General features: G+C 46.0%; 1 protein-coding gene across 1 annotated transcript in view; it reads left to right on the top strand.

Annotated features, from left to right (window-relative positions):
• LOC126492557 (cytochrome P450 2B1-like) overlaps window positions 1-1,971 on the top strand; it is a gene marked incomplete at its 5' end in the record, with an annotated part of 29,527 nt that overhangs the window by 6,023 nt on the left and 21,533 nt on the right. Inside the window, 2 exon segments of the mRNA XM_050129051.1 lie at window positions 947-1,123; window positions 1,554-1,695. Coding sequence (XP_049985008.1) covers window positions 947-1,123; window positions 1,554-1,695 — 319 coding nt within the window.

The following is a 1,971-nucleotide window of genomic DNA, read 5'->3' as shown; positions in this document are numbered from 1 at the left end:
GAGGATTCTTCTCAAATCACGCTTTATTGGAGCCTCTTGGTTGAAGGGAGAGCAGAAAGCAAGGGGCCCAGAGCTCTGAGCTGTAGCTGCTTATATAGGGAGTCTGCCTAGCAACCTCTGCTACTTTGATACTTTAACTGCTTTTCTGGAGACCCACCAGCTGGAAAGAAAGCAGGGGAACATCCCTGTCAATTATAGACCACAAGGAAGTTCCCCTGCCGGTCAGGGGAAGTGTGGGCAGCTAGATCACAACAACTCATCCTGTTTTCTAGTGGAAGAACTGCAACCATTATTATGGTATCAAGCGAGGCTGGGGCCAAATGCCATCTTGTAATGGCAGCCATTCAAATCGGCTCCCTGCACAAAATAATTATACAGAAACTGTATTCTTTTAAACACTGCCTGGCCCATTAGTTCCAGCCTCTTATTGGCCAACTCTCACAACTGGATTAACCCATTTCTAATAACCTGTGTAGCACCACGAGGTGGTAGCTTACCAGGAAAGATCTTAACCTGTGTCCATCTTGGAGAGGAGAGGCATGGTGACTGCCTGACTTGGCTTTTTTCTCCCAGAATTCTGTTCTGTCTACTCCACCCACCTAAGGGCTGGCCTATCTAAGGCCAAGCAGTTTTCTTTATTAATTAAACAATGAAAGGAACAGATAGATAGAAGACCCACCTCCATCACTCTAGGAACATGCCTGTCTGCATGGGTATCATGATGTCAGCTCTCAGGCACATACCAGACCTGTCTGCTTCCTGCCATGATGATAATAGACTAACTTCTGATACTGTAGGCAAGCCTCAAAAATGCTTTTTTTATAATAGTTGCCTTGGCTATGGTATCTCTTCTCTGGATATGGTAGAGCAATAGAACACTAAGAGAACTTCCACTTCCTGTGATCTAAAAGCTCAAAAGAACCTCCAGGGTCCTTCTTTCTTGCAGGTGTTTGAGCTCTTCTCTGGTTTCTTGAAGTACTTTCCTGGTGCCCACAAGTAAATCTTCAGAAAAGCACAAGAAATCCTTGATTACATAGGCCACAATGTGGAGAAACACCAGGCAACTTTGGACCCCAACAATCCAAGAGACTTCATTGATACCTACCTTATACGCATGGAGAAGGTAAGTCCTGCATGAATGAGAGGTGAAGGCTGAGGATGTGAGCTGGGGAAAAGGGGGTAGAGGATGGGGAGGAGAGACAGGAAATGGAGTGGAGGAGATGCAGAAGTTTCTGGAAAATGATGAAAATAAAAGGAAGAGAAAATGTGATAGGGAGAAAGAAGGGTTGGGAAGAAACAGGGCAAGGGACAAAAAGCAGGAAAGACTACAGAGGAAGAGAGAGCCTGGGAGACAAACCATTATAAACTACCAGACAGCACAGTAGATACAGAAGACAGAACAGACAGAGATCAAGTGATATTATTAAGGACTGAGAAATGTCATGTGATCCATATAATGTGAGACAGAAGGTCAGTTCCCAGGATGTGTGTGCATCTTCCTGCAAGGCTCCAGTCACCCCTGATCCTCCCTTCTCTCTCCCATCTGGAACCAGGAGAAGTCCAACCAACACACGGAGTTCCATCACCAGAACCTCATGATCTCCGTGCTGTCTCTCTTCTTTGCTGGCACCGAGACCAGCAGCACCACGCTCCGTTATGGCTTCCTTCTCATGCTCAAATATCCCCATGTTGCAGGTGAACCACAGATGGCCAGTTGGGTTATCTTCTAGCTCCCTATTGGCTGGGAATTTTGTGTGGATGAGAGAGCCATGGACCTCTTATATCTGGAGCGCTGAAGGCTTTGGTCTAATTCTAAACTAGGGCTGTGCTGTGGGTGGTGCATGAGTTAACAGTCAGTTGTCCTGTTTTCCATTGTTTTCACCTATCAATTAATGGTTGATCCACTCATCCTTCCTTCCTTCCATCCATCTATCCATCCATCCATCCATCCATCCATCCATCCATCCATCC

This window comes from Alexandromys fortis, unplaced genomic scaffold, assembly GCF_014885135.2.
Source record: "Alexandromys fortis isolate MF-2015 unplaced genomic scaffold, M_Fortis_MF-2015_v1.1 scaffold_293, whole genome shotgun sequence".
NCBI classification, from domain to species: Eukaryota; Metazoa; Chordata; class Mammalia; order Rodentia; family Cricetidae; genus Alexandromys; species Alexandromys fortis.
Note: the sequence above shows the minus strand (reverse complement) of the source record. Positions and strands in the feature narration are given on the sequence as shown.